The sequence below is a fragment of the Hirundo rustica genome, chromosome 1 (assembly GCF_015227805.2).
Source record: "Hirundo rustica isolate bHirRus1 chromosome 1, bHirRus1.pri.v3, whole genome shotgun sequence".
In the NCBI taxonomy this organism is placed as follows: Eukaryota; Metazoa; Chordata; class Aves; order Passeriformes; family Hirundinidae; genus Hirundo; species Hirundo rustica.
The window spans coordinates 119,206,615-119,226,781 of NC_053450.1; the positions used below are offsets into that span (position 1 = coordinate 119,206,615).

At 35.4% G+C, this 20,167-nt stretch overlaps 1 protein-coding gene and 1 long non-coding RNA gene across 4 annotated transcripts in view; both read right to left on the reverse strand.

Moving 5' to 3' along the window:
- Positions 1-20,167, reverse strand: part of KCNH8 (potassium voltage-gated channel subfamily H member 8) — a 206,885-nt gene that overhangs the window by 25,485 nt on the left and 161,233 nt on the right. For all 3 annotated transcript variants that reach the window (XM_040081921.2, XM_058422842.1, XM_040081914.1), the window contains exons 8-11: positions 19,588-19,785; positions 14,772-14,971; positions 12,793-13,042; positions 8,202-8,416 (exon numbers count right to left, since the gene is read on the reverse strand). In XM_040081921.2, the coding sequence (XP_039937855.1) occupies positions 8,202-8,416; positions 12,793-13,042; positions 14,772-14,971; positions 19,588-19,785 (863 nt within the window). The remainder of the gene's footprint in view (positions 1-8,201; positions 8,417-12,792; positions 13,043-14,771; positions 14,972-19,587; positions 19,786-20,167) is intronic.
- On the reverse strand, positions 653-6,862 carry LOC120761076 (uncharacterized). Its single transcript, XR_005703551.2, has 3 exons — positions 6,820-6,862; positions 1,408-1,486; positions 653-803 (listed from the first exon to the last, which is right to left on the reverse strand). It is a non-coding gene; the product is annotated as an uncharacterized LOC120761076 (long non-coding RNA).

The window sequence follows — 20,167 nt, forward strand, 5'->3', positions numbered from 1 at the left end:
AGGTCCCCAACAAATCAGGGCTATATCAATACAAAATAAAAGGAATAATGAAAAATAAATCTGAAAAATCAATCCACTCTCCAAACTGACAAAATTTAAAAGTTTAGCTATATTAGGAATAATTCTATTTTTCCATTTTTTACAGTGTAGAGACAAAGATAATTTTAATACTGTAAAAGTTATATTATCATGTTCCCTAAGGCACATTGAGACATATTGGAAAAAAGTTATCCTTTAGCATGCCTGTCTAATTAAAATAGAAATATGGTTAGATTCTAAGGCAATACTCTGAAAGCCAGGAGCTTTTCCTGTCTAAAATTCTGTTTGACAGTGTTTTATACCCTCCTCATAGAACAGCCTAAAAACATCAATAAGCTGCTTTGCTAGCCTGGATTTTTTTCAATGTGTTACCCTCGGGTTAAGCTTCATAATCTGATGCAGAATGTAATAATCCCAGAAACTGAAATTAATGGGAATGGAGACTGTTCAAAAAGACCCAAAGCTAAAATTAGAAGTAAAATTTTATCACTTATTTAAACATGTAAATTCTAGTTACAATAAAAAATTTCTTTGTATTTGTCAAGAAAGTGCTAAGGTCTAATTGTGAAAATCTTTTAATAAGTACTGTAAAGCTCATAATTCCTGTCTCTTAATCAATTCACAAAAGTAAAAGAATCTGAATTTGGGGATGGGTCACATGTACAGTCCCAGACTAATGTAAATAGGTTAATTTTCTCTCCTCTTCTTTGTCACTTTCCATATCTTGTGATTCATCCTTACAGTGAATTGTCCATTTGTTTTAGCTGTAAAATGGAAAAGATTTATACAAAAATGAATGAAAAAATATTAATGGAAAAGATTACATAATTGCTCAAATAAGTTGTAGTGGAATGGAAAATTACCACAAATCAGAAGAAAAATATCATAGAGACAAAACCAGACCGTGTAGGTGTCTCTGTTCTTATTTTCAAAAATATTAGAATAACTGAAACAGGAGATTATTAGCAAAAAAAAAAAAAAATTCTTCTGGTAAAGGTACTAGGAAAGAAAATAAAAAGGCCAACCAGTCTATCTTTTTTGAATTACATGTTTTCTTGTTGCATTATTTCTCAGCAGTGGACCATATTGAAGAATATATTAGAAACATGACAATGAGGTGATTATCTTGAGAGGCACTGGGGGGAAGAGATGGCTCAGAGGCACCACACATCAGGCTCACCAGTAACTGCTAGTAAACAAAATTTATGAGCTACCAGACTACAAAAAAAGGCATCAGACCTGGCCTACACTATAGCTCCAGGTCAGCCTTGCTCCCAGAGTAAGTGAAGCAGATAATTGTCAGGCTGAGGGCCTGCAGGAAGGACTGACTCCCTCCTGCACAGGGAGGAGGCTATTGCAGCAGATTACCTTGCTTGAAACGAACCGCCGACTTAATAGCCAAAGATCCACCAAAACATGCTTACTGTCACAAATACAGGTAGGAGACCTGTGAAATATCCAGCAGAGGATTGTTGGATAAAGCTCATTTCCAAAATCCATCTCATCCATTTAATATCAAAAATGAAGTGTAAGACAGGAGAATTAACTGCTCTGATTTTGTTTGTTTTTGCCAGTGCTCATGCCCATGTACAGCTGCATGACTTGTTCCATAGGAATAAAGTTGATCTGTGTAAATGACATTGTGTGAGTGCTGTTTTGTTCAGCAATAGGGTAACTTTTTTTGTCAAGAGGGAGACAGAGAGGGAAGAAGGAAAAAATATTCCCAGAAGTATAAATGAAAACTCTGAGTAGCTTGTAAGGTGTGAGAGCCCTGGGTTATATTTGACAACAACCCTAACTGGAGAGTAGACCACGCACAGAGGCAGGTAAGAGACCTACTGCAATGAACATATCAGGAATCAAATCAGTTTTAAAATTAGTCTAGTTTTTGACAGTATGAGGAGCACCTTCATTACTACACTATAACCACTGAGAACTTGAGAAGTTTATGGACTCCACTTCGTATGAAAAGGTATAAAAATAAAATTAATATCTAGGGTCTTTTGGGCAGAAGTAGTGGCTGTTCAACCATCAGTCTCTTAGGGCTTCTCCCAGAACAACTACAGCAAAGGCAACCATGGGCACATGGAGTAAAGAGAAAGATCACAAATTGTTGGTTCACAGTTTAAAAATTATTTTAGTATTTTGTTGGGGTTTTGTTTTGAATAATCATACAGATAAAATACTAGATTTTTTTTGCTTTAGGTGATTCATTCAATTCTATATTCTATCTGTTGGAATTATTCTTGTATAAAACCACAAAAATGGCCATTGATCGGTCTTTTATTCTGCAAGGATTTTACTTACTGACAACGAACCCCAGCGAGTTACACTTGTAATAGTAATACACGATCCTCTGTCAGACAAGCTACTGACAAAGATGGGTGCTTAATATGCTCCAAGCATATTTAAAAATTACAAGTTTTCCTCAAAGTTATCCAGCTCTATTGTTAAAGTAGGATTGATTGACTTTTTTAAGGTAAACCACTTCCATTTTCACAGCTGCTGGGTGGTGTAACAAAACCATCTGCTCTATTAAAAAGCTGATTGGAATTATCTGGGAAAGGTTCTATGAAAAGTACTTATTATTAAAAACATTTTGCAACCACCTGTGATTTTTCTACAGTGTGCAGGTTGAACTATGATGTAGGCTGGAGTAGAGGATCAGTGACTAAGTATGGCAGTGAAGTAAGAGCTGATGTGGAAATTCATTTTTTTGATGCATGACTTTTATTATAAATGCATTGGTATCCATCCATGAAATAAGTGGTGGTTTTTTTTTTTTTCCTTTGGAAGTTAAACTCATCAATAAGTAATTATGTGACTGAAGTTTCTGTCAGGTTTTCCTATCTTACAAAACTTGCCGATATTAAAAGCAACTCTAAAAAAAGAAACCCATCCTCATTTTTTTCCTTACTATTTATAGAGTAGGAAATAAGTTATTTGTTTTTTTAAAGTGAAATAATATTTATTATGCAGACAATCAACACATTAAAACATCAGAAATCTCACACTATTTTCATTGCTGATTCATAATAGATAATCAAGTGTGTAATAGAATGGGTTATTGTTATACTGGAAAGCAACATTCATGAATTCAGGATGACCTATAGTAGAAATCTAGATCTAGAGAAAGCGCGACTAAAGAAGCAAGAATGAATGTATGTCAAATATGTCATCTACTAGCTGAAAACCAAGTAGTAGCAAGGCAAGATTTAATCAGAATTTTGTGCTTGCATTCAAAATATTTTTTGCTATTCATTTTCTGATTACAAGGGCAATGCCAACAGTTAGAACAAAGAAAGGTAAAAGTCTTCAAATAAGCAGTTAAAATGGCACAAAGAGGAATTACTTATATGCTTTTAAAATACTTAAGGCTTAGCTGGAATGAGCCAGAAAGCTCAGTATATTTTGGATTAGAACTTATAGACATTTTACTTCCCAAGCTGTGCCCTCTATTGTATGCTCCAGAGCTTAGAGCTATTTTCACCTCTACAAACAATTGATTTGGTCTGTTGTCGGATTTTCCAATAGAAAATGAGGAGCATTCCTTGTAATTTCTTAGATATTGTTAATAACATCCTGAGCTTTATTATATTAAAATTTCCCCACAACTCAGTCATTAAAATTTAATAAATTCTAAACACCAGCCTCTCCAAAGGACAAGAATTAATCCCTATTTTATCAGATAATGACTTTCAGAGGGAAGATTGGGGCGGGGGGGGGGGGGAGATCCTTTGGTTTTATTGCTTCTTGGTTGCTAGATTGCCTTTTAAAATGTATTTGTCTATTTATTTATTTTATTAGCAAGGAGCATGGCTAAGGTGCAGTAAGATTCGATGTTCCCCACTGGAGAAGGAATCTACCACATTTTCATGAAACTTTGTCATTTTGTTTCATTTACACTGCAGTGCACTGACAGAATCAATCCTTCCTTTTGTTTCACAAAATGAGTGATTTTATTTTAGAGAATAGCTTCTTTTTTAGAGAGAAGGGAAAAAAAGCTTTTGTAGGAGCCAGAACACTACTTTTAAGTCCACAAAAGGAAAAGTAGATTCTTTTTAGTTGCAAGTCCTATCTACAAACAAAGATTTTTTTTTTTTTTCAGGAATATAACCTCTTCTTTTTGAAAATGACTCACATTGATAGAGCTTTAGTGAGACAAAGATTGTGCCTGCATGTGCCTTGTCTTCCTTTGGGACTTAATTATAGCTTGACAGCATAGATGTCAAGGAGGCTTCTTGTTCTTTTTATCAGGGTGACTCTAACCAGACTGTGGTTTGATTTTTGGATGGTTTTTGTGGTCTGTTTCTTTTTTTGTTTGTTTGGGGGTTTTTGTTGTTGGTTGTTTTTGTTTTTTTTTTTTTTTTTTTTTGGAAGGGGTTTTCTTTTGTAGGGGGTTATTGTTTGCTTTTTATCTGAATAATGTTGGCTACACTGTAATTTTTTCTGCCTGGACATAAGAAATAATCAGAAACAATAAAATCTCACAAAGCCTACAAAGATATTGTCCAAACATTTACCTGAGTTCTTCATAGGATAATTCAGAGTTAGGAACAGCTGCTACTGCATTTACCCTCTAAATGCATCAAATAACACATTTTCCAGGGCTGGTGGATAACAAAATAATTTCCAGTTTCTTTCATGTATAGGTGTAGCCACGTATGTTTTAAGAACCTTCTTCGGAGTGCTTAGTTTTATCAAATCAGATATGTGACACTCTCACTGCCTAATACATATGCAATCTGCAATTCATGGTGAAAAATTATACAGATAGGGTGAGGCACACGTCAAAATCTGTGTCACTCAGCAAACTATTTCCCAACTATGACAACACAGTCACAGACCTAGAAAAATTGGTTGAAATGGCTGAACTGTTTTATATGTCACAACCCCACGTACCAGAAAAAAATTTAGTATTTTCTAACTGTCCTCAAATATTTGAATACATTTATTAATCAAAAGGGAACAAAGAAAGTGTGGGGCAGAAGATGCAGAATCAACAAAAAGTCTCTTCTCCTAATTCCTATCTTGCCCTGATGAAAATGCATGAAAAGATGGCAAAGTAGCACTGCCAGTGTGACTGAACACACATTAATGTTTTTAATAATAAATCACTTAGCAATCCCTGTCTTAAGAGCCATCATGAAGAATCATTGAAACTCTATCTCTCTGACTTTGTGTCTGTTTCTCTACCTTTTGCTCATTAGAGTCTGAAATAATTGTCTGCCTATACTTAAAACCTGGACTTTTCTTTCAAGTTTGCTAAACAATGCTTTCAATCAGTCTGTAACCAGACAGCTACTGTTTCTACTAGTTACATCTCCTTGCTTCACTGAAAAGAGACACAACTATGGAAGTCCTTGAGCCTTTTCCACAGTTATACCTTACTTGGAGTTTAGTGCAGATGAAGCACATCATTGTACGTCTTCTTAGACTTGTAAATGAACCAAGAAAGCAAATTTAAAATGTTTTCTTTTTGTGTGTGTGTAAGTAGGGAAGAAATGTAATCTAGGGCCGAGTATCCAATTTTGACACTTCAGGAGAAGGACATTACAGATGATTTCTGACCTCTTTTTTGTCCACACGCTTCTAATTAAGTTCAAATCTCTGATTCAATTTTGATCAGTGCAACGAAGGTGGAAAAGGGGTAATGAAGCACCATGACTAAATTCTCATTCATTCTCTAAAAAGCTCCTTTCTCAGCTTTTTAATGCTGGCTTAAAATTTTAATAGATCTTCAACCTACAGTAGATTTCATGGACTTTGCCTGAAAATACAATGAAATTTTAGGTTAAGACTGAAGGACTGTTCACAAGTCATAGTGGGGAAATTCATGTTATTTCACCCTGCAGTTCACCTGACCTTACATACTGCTGGTGATTTATTTTAAGAAGTATTAAATTCACATTCAGCTACAGATTTACAATAATTTAAAACATCCAAGAAAAAGAGAGTGAGAAACAGCCTTATTCAAAGGAATAGATCTATTGTTTAACTATGGAAATATTCTCCAAACCCAAAAATTCCATAGAGCTACTGAAGTCACAGATACTCTTTAAAGTAAAATCTCCCTATATTAGGGAGAGAGAATCCAGATGCAGTGGATAGCTGACAAACTCACCTATAACGCCATTACAAAGTGCTGTATTAAAAAAAAACCAAAAAAGAACCCACCCCCCCCAAACAAAACAAAACAAAAACCCAACAAAAACGAAGTCATATTAACATACCCACAAACTGTACATCTGTAAACTTTCTTCTTTTCTCTGAGAGTAACTGTCAGATAACTCCAATTATTTCTGTTTGCAATAATTTCCCAGCTGAAGTAAAGACAGGGTATTTTTCTGCTGAAGCAAAGCAAGTGGTTGACCAAGCACACTCGCTGTGACATTTGTCAAACCCTGTTTTTGTGGTGGCACAATTTTTGGCTGCCTTATTTATGCTTTTTATCCTTATTGATAAGTAAAATGGTTTGAAAAGAAATGAGATGTTCTACTGCAAGAGAAGTAGTAGTGGAGGACATGGTTAAGCAGAGGATGTAGACAAAAGTAACACTCATAATCTGTCTTGGATCCTGTTTACGCCCTGTGATACTGGAGGCTGCTCCATGCCAGGATATTTTTTCCTTTAATTTTAAGGTAACAGATTATACCATGAAAATATGGCATGTATTCAAAAATGCCCTAAATATTTTCTACTTTAAAGCGAAAAGTTACTTCGATGTGTCCCACATTACTTTAAATCCCATTCTCCTCAGAGAGCCTGAGAAACACTCACCTTCAAGGCTGCTGTAGGCTTGCTCTCAGCAGAGAACCTGTACGTCACCCAGCTGACTTTAATTGGGAAGAGCTGTCCCTGAATTTATAAAAACTGGATGCATCTGAGAGGGTAATCCTCAGATTTGTCACCATACAGAAAAGCATGAAACAACACATTGTGGGGATTCATCAAGTTCCATGACAAAACTGTAGTGGGGAATCCAATCATCTTCAAACCCTATCTTTACGTGGAGTTTTACTCTTTTTCTTATCAAACATTCCTCCCCAAGGGAAATGTGTTATACAAACTAATCACCAGGCTCTCAGAACAGCTGTGTACTCTCAGCTGCTGTTTTCATCAGCAGGAAGTCTGGAGACATTTCAAGAGACAAACAAATGAGATGTCCTGGTTATTTTCCTCTCCAGAAGTGCACACTTATATACGGGCTCCTTTCTGCTGCAATGGTTTAACAGAGTGTTGCTGTGGAAACACTGGCACCAAAGTACACCTAATAGGAAGCTATGCAGAAAAATCAGCCCATATATCAAACTCATTGGGCTTTTGCACTGAAAAGTACTTTGGTGCCCTCTTCCTTGACATTATATTTGTCCCCTGTCTCAAGAGTATCCTATTCATGTTTTTAGAATATTAGGAGAAGCACAAAACAAATAACTGAACAGGTAAACACCAACTTGAAAGTTTGGCTATGACTGTCTTTGAGCATTCACATGATAAAGTCAGAAAAAGAGAGATGTCATAAAAGCTTTTCACTATTAAAATCTGAATATACATATTTTCTGTATAATATCAGTGAAAGTACTTTGGTGAATCAGTACTGAAGCCTTTCAGGAGTGCTTGATCTGGAATTTTTTTTTTTTTTTTTTTTTTTTTTCCTTCCCAAAAATAAAGTACTCATTTAAGTGGAAAAAAAAATTTAATTGTACTGTATGAGAAACAACTCTTTTTCATTTTCAGTGTGTGTGATGACATTCTTAACTAAAAGTGATAGCCAACGACGTGTGAAATTAATATTCATTAGGCTGGCACATGAGCTTCTAGAAAAGGTATGGCTAAACCCCTTTATTTGGGCATATGGTTTATATAATTACGAATTATTTTTAGACATGAAAAAATTAAAAAAAAATAAAGAACTTTCTCTCATGGATGATGTTTTTCATGGAAAATGAGAAGCAGAAAAGTTGTTGGATATTTATGATCTGAACAAATGATAAAAAAATTTATGTAGGTAATATCTGAATTATCAAACAAATGGAATCCGCAGTTCCTTTAACATAATTTGTGTATTCTTTATTTATTGTGACAAAATTATAAGAAATGACTAAGGTATGAGAAACACCTGAAAGATTATAATAACTGCTGAGACCTTTAAAGATACTTACATCACTTTCATGGCCTTCTCTTAAATTGTAAGTGAGATCATGCTGGATGTCTTCAACAAATTTGTGAGCATACTCTGGGTAAAGGTCAAGCACCTCAAAGAGACCTTTGAGTATAATACATTGGAGGTCACAGTATGTTAGAGCTTTAACATCTGCGTTTGTTTTAATAACTTGATCCCTAATTGATAGGTTTGCTCCAATTAAATCTCCTTTACCTAGAAGAGAATACAAAAATAATTATCTTCTAAGCATAAATTCTTTGCTTCTTTTTTTGAATCATAAAGTTATTTAATATAATTTCTACCCCCTGAACCTGAAATCTCATTATTATGAATGCCTTTTTAAATTAATAACATGCTAAAGGATCATAGACTAATTTTTCTTTTCCCTTTTTTGCAGGTGCAAACTTACACACGATTAATTAGAGGTAGAAAAACTAATTTCCAGATGGGTAACTGGCTGATTTAAGGGAGCAATGAAGTAAATATGTATAAAATGAAGATTTACACTAGTAACTAATAGAAGGTGCAATTATTTTTCATAAAGCTGTTTTCAGGTGTTCTTGTGTGTCTTAAAACATGCAGGTGTTAAGGTAGCATTTTAGCATTTCTTTTGAGAAGAAAAAATGTCTTTAAGAAAAATTCTTATGCTTTTTTTTTTTTTTTTTCATTTGTGGTCAAGACTGCCTTAGAACACTGTTTGTATTAAAACCTTCAATTTGCCATGTACAGAGGAGCACAAAAATTTTGCAATTAAAAGCTTCCATAAACATCTGATCTGAGGTATAAATTCCAAAGTGGAGTCATTGAACCAGAGGTTTTCCCCAAAAGTTAAAGCAAATGGTCTTTAACAGACCTGGACAGCGTGATGGAAGTGTGTTCTCAGCAAGTCATGGGCAATACCAAACTGGGGCAATTGATTGATACGATGAAGGACAAAACTTCTAATTAGGGGCACCTCAATGGAAGACAAAACAGCTGTTAGGAATGTCATGAAGATCAACAAAACTAAACACCAAGTCCTGTACCTGGGATGAAACCCCTCCTTACAGCATTATGGATTGGGAACTGACCAGCTGGACAGGGGCTCTGCGGGAAAGGTCCTGGAGGTCCTTGTGGACAAGATAAACATGAGCCAACAACGTGTCCTTGCAGCAAAGTTGTTCAAGGACCTCCTGTGCAGTATTAGCAAGAGTGGAGCCAGCAAGTCCCAGGAAATTACTCTTTCCCTCTATATTTGTCATGCGTCATCTGGAGCATTGTGTCCAGCTTTGAGCTTCCCAGGACAAGACATAATATTGATGTATTAGAGTGAGTCCAAAAGACGCTACTAGGAATCAGGGACTAAAGAATATAATTTATGGGAAAAGGCTGAGAAAATGGGGTATTGCTCCATTGTACGAAGAGAAGGCAAAGGAAGGTTATTATTACTGTCTTCAACAGCCTGGCAGAAAATTGTAGAGCAAACAGAGTTAAGCTTCTCTTCAGAGTGCACATGGCAACAAGATGTACTGGCCACAGGGTGTAACAAATAAAATTCTCATTATAAATCAGGAAATGAAAGTCAAGGAACAGGGGAACAACCTGCGCAAAGAGGCTGTGGAAATGTGAGCATCCTTGGAGATGTTCAAAAGTTGTTTGGACATAGCCTTGAGGAATCTGAGATGAATTTGTCCTGTTTTAAGCTGGTTTAAGCTGGGTAGCTTCTGAAGGTCTGAAGGTCCGTTCAATCTTACAGTATTCAGTGATTAATAAATAATAAGACTATCACATTGGAAAATCCACTTAGCATGTGATTAAAACTGTATATTACGCAGGAAATAGTCAGCTTGTAGGGTAAGTTAAACCAGTCCCTGAACCTTCTTAAATGGGATAGTTTTACATTTTAAAATATCATTTTTAGTAACTTAATTTTTTTTCCCCTTATTTATGTGGATCTTGAACAGCTTTCTCAAAAGTTCTTATCACAAACTCAGGGTAGGGAGGGATTTTCTCTTATGGGAGAATAGGAATATACATATATTAATGCTTACTTGGGATCTCAAAAATCTCAGTTAGTATAAATGAGAACTGGTGTGAGCTTAAGTCAATTGGGGAAAGAGAAATTTGATAGGCAATAATAACATCTGTCATTTCTCATCACAACATGTATTGCTACATAATAAAATATTGAAAAAAGCTAAGCAGCAACAACTTTTACATTTTACTATAAATTTACTATAAATATCAACTATTCCTTAGATTTATTCCATTGTATTAAGCAAAGGGCTGGAAGTGTTAATTTATTGCTGGTTGTTAATGTGGACAAGGGAAAGAATATTTCAAATACACCAAAACTGATCCTTAAACATCTCAATTAGAAACTTTTGAGATACATGAACAGTATTAGTATCAATACTGCATAAACATTTTGGAAAAAATGTTAGATTTTTATTTGATTGTAGTTAAGATTTTGGAGTAATTTCAGGTTTAAAGATACTTTGATTGCTCTGGTAGTGCTAATATATGTTTCTTTTTCAAATTAAAATCATGCAACAAAGGCTGTAGGAAGTAACCTGAAGTTTCATGTAGAATTAATGAAGTGATTAAATGGTTTTACCTTGAATGTCAACATTCATTATGTAACAGAATAATTTAAGCTATTCTTAGTTGCTCTTTTCTTTTTTCTTGAATTGGATAACGAGCTTATATATGCATGTTTCTCACAGACACATCTGTTTTTCTATATATCAGGGACATGCAGTCAAAGTTGTAAATGTTCTCATTACGGATATTTTTAAAATAATGTATGGCTAATATTTTTGATAAATCAAAGATATATGCTCAAACAGTACGTAACTCATATTAAAACATACTTTCCCATAAAATATATTCTAACGATCATTATTAGAGATAAAGTTATGGTCTCTAGAGGAAGCAAAGTTGTATTTAATGAGAGCATTTTACTGAGATGTTGCTGCACTTCTTGTTAGTGAGAACGGTTCAGTAAACAAAAACTAATCCACTAGAATTAGAATCAGGACAGAATTATAAAATATTCTGGGCACTGCAAGTAACTCAGCACTGTCAGGGATTTACATGACATCAGTAACACAATTTCTCATAGGGACCTACATGTCTGATGCATTCACCTTCTGCTGGTGTTAATTAGGTTTAAATGATGAAGCTCCCATTCACTGTAACAAAACATTATTTCATTGTGTTAAGTTTATGTTTTTTGCATTATGATTTCATTAACTTCACTCCGAAATCCACTAATCTCTTTATTATTGTTTTGATTGTCACCATTACACAGTCATGTTTTAATTAACATTTTCAGAAGTTCCTGAAGATGGGATCATTAATGAAATCTTAGTTCCAATGGAAGTGCCTCTTGAACTTCTGCTGGCTTTTAGCTTATGTTTTATCATAAGTCATATTTTATATCTTCGATCTATGTGATCCAATGAAATAAATTCTTAAACCTCCTAGAAGCCAACAAGTTATGAAGTGATGTGGACAGTAAATCTAATAGAATTAAAGAGTTCTGAAACAAATAGGACCTGTACCACATTTATATTTTAAAAAAAGACCAATCAAATGCATTCTAGTAAAATAAAGGAAATTCAATTACAGAAGACCAGAAGCTTCCATTATCAAAAACCCAGTGTAACCCCACAAAACAGGAAAGAAAGCAAAAAAGGAAATGTTCTTTTTAACTCTGTTTTATAAGAATATTAAAAGTTATTAGAAAGAAGAATACATTTAAGTCTAAAGAGATATTGAAATCATAATAAAAGAATTCTCTGCATTTAAAGTAACATTTTATATTTTATTTGGGAAAAGAAACCCCTGTATAAACATTAACTGAGGAAGGTCTAATCATCCTTTAGCTGAAGATAAAAAGAATTTCTTTAGTAAGTCTTAGCTTGAAGCAAATCACAGAAATTTATAGGTAGAGATGTTCAAACCTCCATGAGTAAAACCATTCACCTTGCAAACAAAACCTAAAAATTTATTAAAACAGAATTTCTGGCCTTTCTCAGTTCCAATATACTCAGATGACTGCAGACAGCGCTAGTTAGCATGAAGTAGCTTGAGGAAGCAGAGCCAACAATGCTTGCTCTTCAGCACATGGCTTTTCTGCAAGCGGTGTTCGTAGGCAAATGCCAAAGAGTGAAAGTAGAGTCGTATTTCTTTCTTTCATTTGGGAACATTACTGTGAGCATTGCTCGGCCACTAATTTCCATGAAAGATTTAGGAATTATGACCAATGTTCTTTGAGCTGTCAATGCCACCAATATAGCAGAAAACAGCAATTTGTGTCAAAAGCTTGAAAGTACCTCATTACATGAAAAGAAGAGAAAATAAACATAGAGAAAACAGAAGTGAAATATTGCACAGCTAACAATCTGGCAATTGAAAGCTTCTTAGGTCAAAATATAAAGAGGTTTAAACTAAAAAATAATTAAAAAAAAAATAGGAGTGTACATAAAATAGGTACTGCACGTTAAAACTAAACAAATTCTTTCTCATCAGACAATCAGGACCAGTTAGCCGTGAAGGCTCTCCTACAGTGGAGAACCATTCTGGGTCTATGATTGTGAACATACCAAGGATTGCCAGCACAGTGCTGTCCTTCAGGACTTCCATGGAACCTGAGCAGACAAAGTAGATCGCTTGCAAGGCATCTCCCTGCCGGAGGAGGTATTCCCCAGGAGCACAGAAGGAGGTTTTGATGTGCAGAGACAATGACCTGAGGCAACCACGACTGGCACACTCGAAAAGGGAGAGCTGCAAAATCTCCTTGTTCAAGTGCATGGTGATGTCTGAACGCAGCTCGTCTGGAAAGTCTTTTAAAAGCTGTCCAAAAGAAGGAAAAAAATTATGAGAAGGAGAAAAATTGTAAAATTATTTGTTTCCACTTTTTCAGAAGTGGCCTAATTTAGTGGTGCTGCACATGCCAAACTGTTGCAAATACTTCCCTTTGGTCTTTCTTATCACCTTGATGAGACATGTTATTTTAATAAATTTTAACACCAATAAATTCCAGGAAAAACATGAATAAGTATATGCTTTTTTACTACCAGAAAACCCCCTACAAAGTATCACAAAAAAAACCCCAAAAACAAACCCTGAGGAAAAAAAGGTCAACAACATTGTATGAATTCCCTCTAATGCACAATTTAAGTTCATCCAAGTTCTTCTCTGTGATAAAACAGAGTAGTCTGCTCAGGTATACCATTGTATACAGCGACATATACAATCAAAACAGAGAATTCTATAAAATTCATCAATATGTAATATTACTTCTTCTGTAGTTAAACCAGTGAAAGAGGCATATTTTAAAAAAAACCCAAAAACTGCCTTAAATGTGGTTTTGTTCTTGTTATTTTCATTTTTTAATAATGTAACTGGACACTGAAGGAGGGCTGAGATAGGAATGGAGACAAGGTGATGTTCAATGGAAGAACCTATGGAAACTAAAAGACCATGAGGTTTCACTTTTTCCTTTCAATCTGCAAGCCCACAAATATAGTTTTGTTTGTAGTTTGAGGGGATGTAGCATCTGAACAATGCAATCAGCCAACGCTTGACCAGGTGGGCTTAGACAAGGTGTTTTATCCATAGGAGGGAAATAATGGAAGACTGATGGTCTCTCCAGGAGTTGTGGCTGTAGTACAGCAGTCACTCACTTTCAGTGTGACTAAAGGTACAGAAGGTACAAAAGCTGAAGGTTGGCATTTATCACATCTAGGAAAGCTCTGACATCTAAGTAATTTTTGTACCTTTGTAAATCTTACTACACTCCTATTGCTAAAATGCTGTTGAAAATCCCATTCTTTGTTCTGCGCACAACACAAAAAAGAATTTATCAGGAAAAGAATGTTCCAAACCCCAAATCTTTCTGCTTATTTCCACATTATTTTAGGGACCACTGAGTTTTATAACACAGATAACAAGAAACCTGAAGGGAGTGCTCCATTCAAACAACACTCCAGCTGAGAGAAGCCATTATTTCTCCTGCAGGACAGTAACGCATTACACGGATAAGTAATTTAAAACAAGCAAGAGCAGACACCACCAGAAATCTGTCTTTCGATTTCATTGTCAAGTTACACTCTGCAGTATTTAGAAATGTAGCGATATAAATAACATAAAAATTCAGGCTAAATCACTTGTTTGCAGTATTGCAGTAAATAAGATGAAGGAGGAAGGAAAGGGCAACATAGTCCCTCCTTTAAAAAGGATCTAAAACCCCCACATAGATATTTGGTTTAGTGAAAAACAGAACTGCTCATTATAGCATTTCTGCCGGCATCCTCTAAAAGGTTTCTGATGAATGCCTCTTCAGCATTTGAGAATCACGGAGGACTGAATTTTACTACGTTATTTGATGTTTTAAACCTGCTTTTTCAACAGTGTACCCTGTTCCTGGGATAATCCAGGTTTATTTTTGGGCATGTTTTTCTTTGGTACATAACTTCCCACAAAACACAGCATCGCAAAAGAAAAATTACCCCCCCTCCTTGACTCATAGTCATAGTTCATGGTCAAAAGAATCAAACACGATTCCCCATCATTTGGTTACCTCATTGGAATCAATTCCATTATTGACAGACCACGTGGTTTGGAAATATTCAAGCATCCTTTGCTTTAGCTGCTGTGGCAGGTGATGGACCCGTATAAAGTCCTTCAAATCCTTGGTTCTTGTGTGATAAAGGGACCATCTGGAATACATCCTCTGAATTATGGCAGTCACATTACCAAACACCAAGGCGTGCATCAGAGCTAGGAAGTATAGAAATTATATGCAATGTGGAGTGATATGTTGATCAATAAAGCTCAACATAGAAAATGAACTGCATCTTCACACAGCAAAAATTTCCTGATTGAGAGATATAAGAATGCTATTAAATATAAGTTTCCTTCAGTAATGGTATATTAATACTGTGGTATTAATAACGATTATGCATTTCTGGTGTTTGAGACACTACGAGCCACTATCATGGGACAGGGTAGGACAACTTAATCTATCTAGTCAGGGTACCTAACAAAAGGATTAAGTCAAATTAAGTCCATAGTCTAAGAGAGAAGGAAAACAGAACATAGAATCATAGAATCATTGAAAGGTTTGGGTTGGAAGGAACCTTAAGGATCACTTAGTTCCAATTACCCTGCCATGGGCAGGGATACCTTTCACTTGACCAGCTAGCTCAAAGCCTCATGCAACCTGGCCTTGAACACTGCCAGGGATGGGGCATCCACAACTTTCCTGAGCATCTTCCTGTGCTTCACCAAGCTCATAGTAAAGAATTTCTCCCAAAATCTAATCTAAACCTACTCTCTTTCAGTTTGAACCATTCCTACTTGTCCTGTCACCACAGGCCTTTGTAAAAAGTATATGCATGTACTTTAAAAGGAATGCATGTATGCAGATATGCTCAGAAAATAATGAGATACAGCATTATACATACTGGTAATAAATCACTATGAAATTTAGACTCAAATGGTCAGTTGGAAACAATGTTGTTGGAAACAACACCACAATGCAATAGATTTCAGAGAACTCACATTAAAAAAAAACCAATTACTAATGGAGACCATGTGTAGCAGAATGATGTTTTAAATGACATTTTAAAATGTATCGTATTCTGGGGGAGATATTTTTTTAAAAGTCAGAAAAAAACCCATTGTAAAGCAGGAATTCAGGTTAAAATAAACATTCAAAGAGACAATCTGATTTCTTATGTTGCTTGACAGGGTCATATATGGTTAAAAATCGTTCTGAAATCCTGGAGTTTGTCTGCAATTAGTTATTGGATTGGTAATAAAAAGACCAGAAGCAAAATTGAAGAAATATTTGCAGATACAGGTCATCTGGGTTTGCCTGTGCAGAAATGTGTTTACTTATTTGAATTGGAAAAGTCACTACTAAATTGTCTGTCATGTATTGATCTAGTGCATAGAATATACACATCTACAATTTGTTTATTTTAAAAAATGACTAAAATATTTATTATTTCTCTAAAGGGACATCTGTCTTTATATTTCTTGAAAGAAATCAGATGGATTTCTCAGGGTGAGAAAGGCATTGGTTTACAAACAAGACAAACGAGTTGTTGACCTTGTATGTCACTTTACAGAAGTCCAGTGTGAGTGAGAAGAGATAAAGAGGGGAAAGGAGGAGGAAAGGATGCATTTTCAAAAAATTCTGTAGTTTGGAGAGTTAGAAAACTTTTACATGTTGAGAAAAATGCAAAGGAGCAAGCAACAATATCTATGTCCTTATTATGGAGGGAGTGCAGAGAAACTGCAGTGTAGAAACAGTAGAAAGAAAAGGGTTATGGATGTAGTAAGAACAGTAAGCCTAACTGGAAATTTATTTCTAAAAATAATCAGGTATTTCAACTAGGTGTTGCTCATGATGGTGCAGAGATTTGCTAAGTCATTCATGCCAGAAGCTAGAGCAGCAAAATGTGAGGGACCGGTGGAATACTAGATACATGATATTATATTAGAAATATGACAGCTAGGTCTGAAAATATTCAGCCAGATGCAGATAAATAGGTTAAAGAAATAGTGTAACCTCTTTAAGGATGCAATAATTGGTTTAAACGGGGGGAGGGGAGGGATAAAGCATTTGGTGGTGTATGGATGCAAATAGACTCCCATGTGATGTAAGGCCCTCATCAGACTCCAAGGTTAGGAGCTGGACAGTGTAGAGATCTCGGTAATGTTATTATAGGCACAAATATCAACTAGGATTTTATTATTATGGTAGAATCTGTCATTGCCTGTATACATTGGAAGGCAACTGCTTCTCATAACGACAAGCTATTCTTGGCTGTGACAGGCATTAGAATTCTTTATCAAATAATCATACACTTACCCTACTTTCTGTAGGAAACCTATTCTGCCTCTGTGTAAACTCAAGTAGGACAAGTTCAAAACTTCTAGGAACTGTATTTCATAAAGTGGCACTTATTTTAATAGATATTTTAAATCACATTTTATTTGCTTAGGGAACAGAGGAACACCTCTGATCCCAGACAGGAGTGGAGCTACTAGAGTGGGCTTCCAATCTCTTAAATACAAAAATACACATTGTTCGCTGAAAGTGCATGGAGAGTACAAGACAGAACATGGTATGATCACCAGCTGCAGGGCAGATGTGATTAATACTTTACAGATGCTGGGTATCCTAGGAATCCTGGTTACATTTTAATAAGTGAATTTTCTTTCCAACTTTAAGAAGACATACTGTATTGAACAAGATCTTTTATCTCCAGAACATGACTTTTTAAAAATTTAAATTTCAAATGTATGCAAAATAAAAATTAATGCTAAGAAGACAGTAAATATTAAAAATGTATTCTATATGTTATTTGTTTGTTTACACTTTTTTTTTTTCTGTCTTCAACTTTTTCAAGGTTTAAGTAAATTTATTCAATTTTTTCAGTTTGTAGTGTCATACATTAAAGAGATACAGAAAAACTACAGATAACCTAACTCACCCTATCCATTACAACTGAAATTTCATTAACTAATGTCTTGGTCAAAAGTCTGAAATACTTACGTCAATTTTTCTCAGAACTTCACTTTCCATTAGGGAATTTTAAAATTAAATATCAGCCAAAAAGATATACTGAAATGGGTTTTAAGAAATGAAGAGGTATAATGTCCCTAAGAATACAGATTAGCACTTTATTCCTAGAACAGTGTTCTAAGGCATGCTTACCAATCTTCGCAGTATCATTCTAACTCCTTCAAGTTTTCTTGATTTTCCTCACTAGTATCTAAAATATAATTCCTCAAGAAAATACCTCCAATTATCCTGCTCTGCTTTTTTTACCTGGATGTATCTTGTTCACTGGATCCTTGCAGATATAAATCCAAACTCCTACCTGCTTGCCTATAAACAACTTCACCTTTCAGTCATCAATTCCCTCTTACTCCTCTCAGCTGACTATTTGAATGAGTAGTTCTTGACAATTTATTCAATGTACAAGCATATTACAGGAAATAAAAGTGAAATTGTTATAGCTGGACTAAATAAATGTATAGGATACTTCTATATTCTACTCTGTTACATTTATGAAAGCTCTGCCATATTAAAGTGAATTAAATATTCATCACTGCCTTACAAAGGAGATCTCTTGATGTCTTGATAGAAATGAAAACTCCTTCCTTTATTCCAACAGATTTTATGTAGTGAAAACCCCAAAGAACAGAGATCACAGTAATTTTATGCAACCACAGAAGGAAATTAATGAACTGCTCGTGGTTTTGTGACATTGTCCGAAAAAAAATTATGTCATTCTTGGATGACTTTTTATATTACTGCCTCTCATTTTCAGGACCAAGGAAAATGAAAATTATTCATTGAGCAATTCTTTTAACACTTGATGCTGCGAGTATATAGTTTAGAGGTAATTCATCACATTCCCTGGCTCTCAAGTGTCAAATTTCCAATTCATTGTTGCCCAGGAGAATTTATCCAGCAAAGCTGACACCCAGGGCTTTGCTGACTAGCCCTGGAGAAATACCAGCTAGTATTTCAAGAACAACTAAGCCAGTAGAAAGAAAAAGGGAGGACAGAGTACTCTAGCAGTGACTTGCTTTTATCTTTCTTGGCCAGTGTGACATCTTTGAGCTGTATTACGTACACATCGTGAAAAGGCACAGCTGAATTTTTGTGGGAGGAAGACGAACGTAGACAGAGCTTGCAGTACTTTCTCTAAAGGTTCTGGCTTACAAATCTCTGCTTGTTGTACTCAGGTGCCTCAGCAGAAGGAAGGGGACCATGAATGAGAACATGGCTTACTCTGACAGTACAACTAGGTAATCAGCATAAGTACTGAGAGCTTTTTTTTTATGGTAAGGTTCACCAAACACAAAGGCTCTCCTGGTTCTGTCCTGTGTCTCTTTATCTCTGGTCTGGTCCTTCAGATGAGGATACACACCAGCTCAGAGACACGTTGTCCTAGGGGCTGCCCACCTCCCCTCATCACCATTCCCAGGGCTGCTGGGGGGATGGAAATGCAGCTGATGTGCACATCACACCTGGCTGTCTGGAAAAGTGTCTGCCACAAGTGGCTGAAATCCCCAACACATGGCTGGGCCACTTCCACTGTTAATAATTTGAACTTGCATTTCAGTGGGCAACACTGTCTTTCATCACCATTAGTGAACAAAAGGTTAGAAATATGTCTGCCTAAGAGAGTTTATCTGGTGTAAGCCAAACAAAGCACATTTTTCTTCTTTTGCCATTTTAAATTAAATTTATTAAGCTTCCTGCTGTGTTTGTTTGGAGTTTCTTTTAAGAAACTTAGCAAAATTTCAGCTTTTTCTGGACTTTTTCCTACTCCTTGAAAAGGTTTTAAACAACATGTGATTGTACCTACCCCCGATCAGCATTGTGCAAATGGAGAAGATCTTTTCAGCATCGGTATTGGCTGAAACATTTCCAAAGCCAACACTGGTGAGGCTGCTGAGAGTGAAATACAGGGCAGCTATATAGGCACTTCTGATTGATGGGCCTCCTAGTGTATTATTCTCGTAATAAGGAGATTCAATTCGTTTTCCTAGCTCATGAAGCCAACCTGCAAAACAAAGCATAAAAAGAGTTACTTTTAAGTAATAATGACACCACCATGAAAACTATACATTATACTAGAAAAACAGTTCTAGAAACCCCCAAAAAATCTACTTAAAAGACATTATATTCTTCGCACAATTCCAAGAATAAAAAGAGGATTAAACCATGGGAATTTATGCAGCACATTAAGTGTTGTGTCTCTGAGATATTTATTTTTATGTACGAGTTTTTATTATAAGAATTGCATCTCTGCATTGAAATCGAGTGGTTTTGAATTGCATATTACAGGTCTAATTAGATAATTTATAAAATCCATTAAGTCACTAAAAAGAAAAAAATCTTTACCTAATAGCACTGCAGCAACAATGCAACATCATTTGATTCTT